Source organism: Nematolebias whitei, chromosome 3 (assembly GCF_014905685.2).
Source record: "Nematolebias whitei isolate Nwh7 chromosome 3, NemWhi1, whole genome shotgun sequence".
Taxonomy (NCBI): domain Eukaryota; kingdom Metazoa; phylum Chordata; class Actinopteri; order Cyprinodontiformes; family Rivulidae; genus Nematolebias; species Nematolebias whitei.
The window spans coordinates 2,153,497-2,154,714 of NC_056500.1; the positions used below are offsets into that span (position 1 = coordinate 2,153,497).

A 1,218-nucleotide genomic window follows, 5' to 3' on the forward strand; every position below is an offset into this window, starting at 1 on the left:
TATATATATATATATATATATATATATATATACACACACACACATGTATGTGTATGTATATGTATGTATGTATGTATGTACATATGTACTATGTAGGGCGGCTGTAGCTGAGTGGTTAGAGCAGTCGTCCTCCAATGCAAGAGTTGGGGGTTTGAATCCACCAGCAGTCACATGCCGAAGTGTCCCTGGGCAAGACACTGAACCCTTTGCCTCTGATGTGTGTCCCATCAGTGTCTGAATGTGATAAAGCTCTGATTAGTCTCTTTAGAATGATTTGTTCAATCATCTTTGTACAGATCTAGTATAGAGCTGTATGAATGGGTAAATGAGGCACAGATTGTTGTAAAGAGCTTTGAGTGTCTTGAAATAAGATAGAAAGGTGATATATAAGTACAGTTCATTTACTTTATATGCCGTACATGTTCATGGATGTGATTAATCAAAATCAGTTAATTATGAACGTCAGAGCTCTTTCTTCAGAAAATCCACACGTCACATTTCAGGATCTGGTTATTATAGACACAGATTAAATGTTCAATATGAATATTTCTATACTCATCACCACAGTAATATTAGTAATAGTAATATTAATATTGTTACACAGTAATAGTAATATTGTTACACATGTTAGTAGATGTAAACACTAAAATAATTGATGATTTTTGTGCTCACATTTAACCTAAATATTTAAGGAGTAAACATTTTTAATAATCATGTTAAAAGTTATAAATGTTGTCTTTGGTGTCTGTTAGTTTTCTAAATATGTAAGTGTGTGTGAATGACATCAACTTCAAACACTTTGTAGAACGGTGCTTTACGAAGTTCAGTCCGTTTTCTTGTAATATTTGACCGACAGATCTGCCACATTCAATATGGCGTAGACGTACGATTCAGTGCTTGACGAGGCGTCTATATATTTATGTCTATGATTCAGACCATCAGTTGTTGATGTCCTTACAGAGATGAAGGTTCTCCTCTTCCTCCCTCAGTCTGGTTCTGTTCGACCTCTTCGTCAACATCTTGGTCCATAACCTGGCTGAGCCGGCCTACGAGGCCGACGTGGCTCAGCTGGAGTACAAGCTGGTGGCCGGAGCGCACGGACTGCTGATCCGGCTGAAGGGCTTCAACCACAAGCTGCCAGTGAGGATTCGTGCACTGCCACACACACACGCACACACACACACACACACACACACACACACACACACACACACACAC

At 38.9% G+C, this 1,218-nt stretch overlaps 1 protein-coding gene across 1 annotated transcript in view; it reads left to right on the forward strand.

The window, feature by feature from the left end:
* Positions 1-1,218, forward strand: part of nrd1b (nardilysin b (N-arginine dibasic convertase)) — an 18,424-nt gene that overhangs the window by 10,474 nt on the left and 6,732 nt on the right. Inside the window, exon 20 of the mRNA XM_037697768.1 lies at positions 990-1,140. Coding sequence (XP_037553696.1) covers positions 990-1,140 — 151 coding nt within the window. The remainder of the gene's footprint in view (positions 1-989; positions 1,141-1,218) is intronic.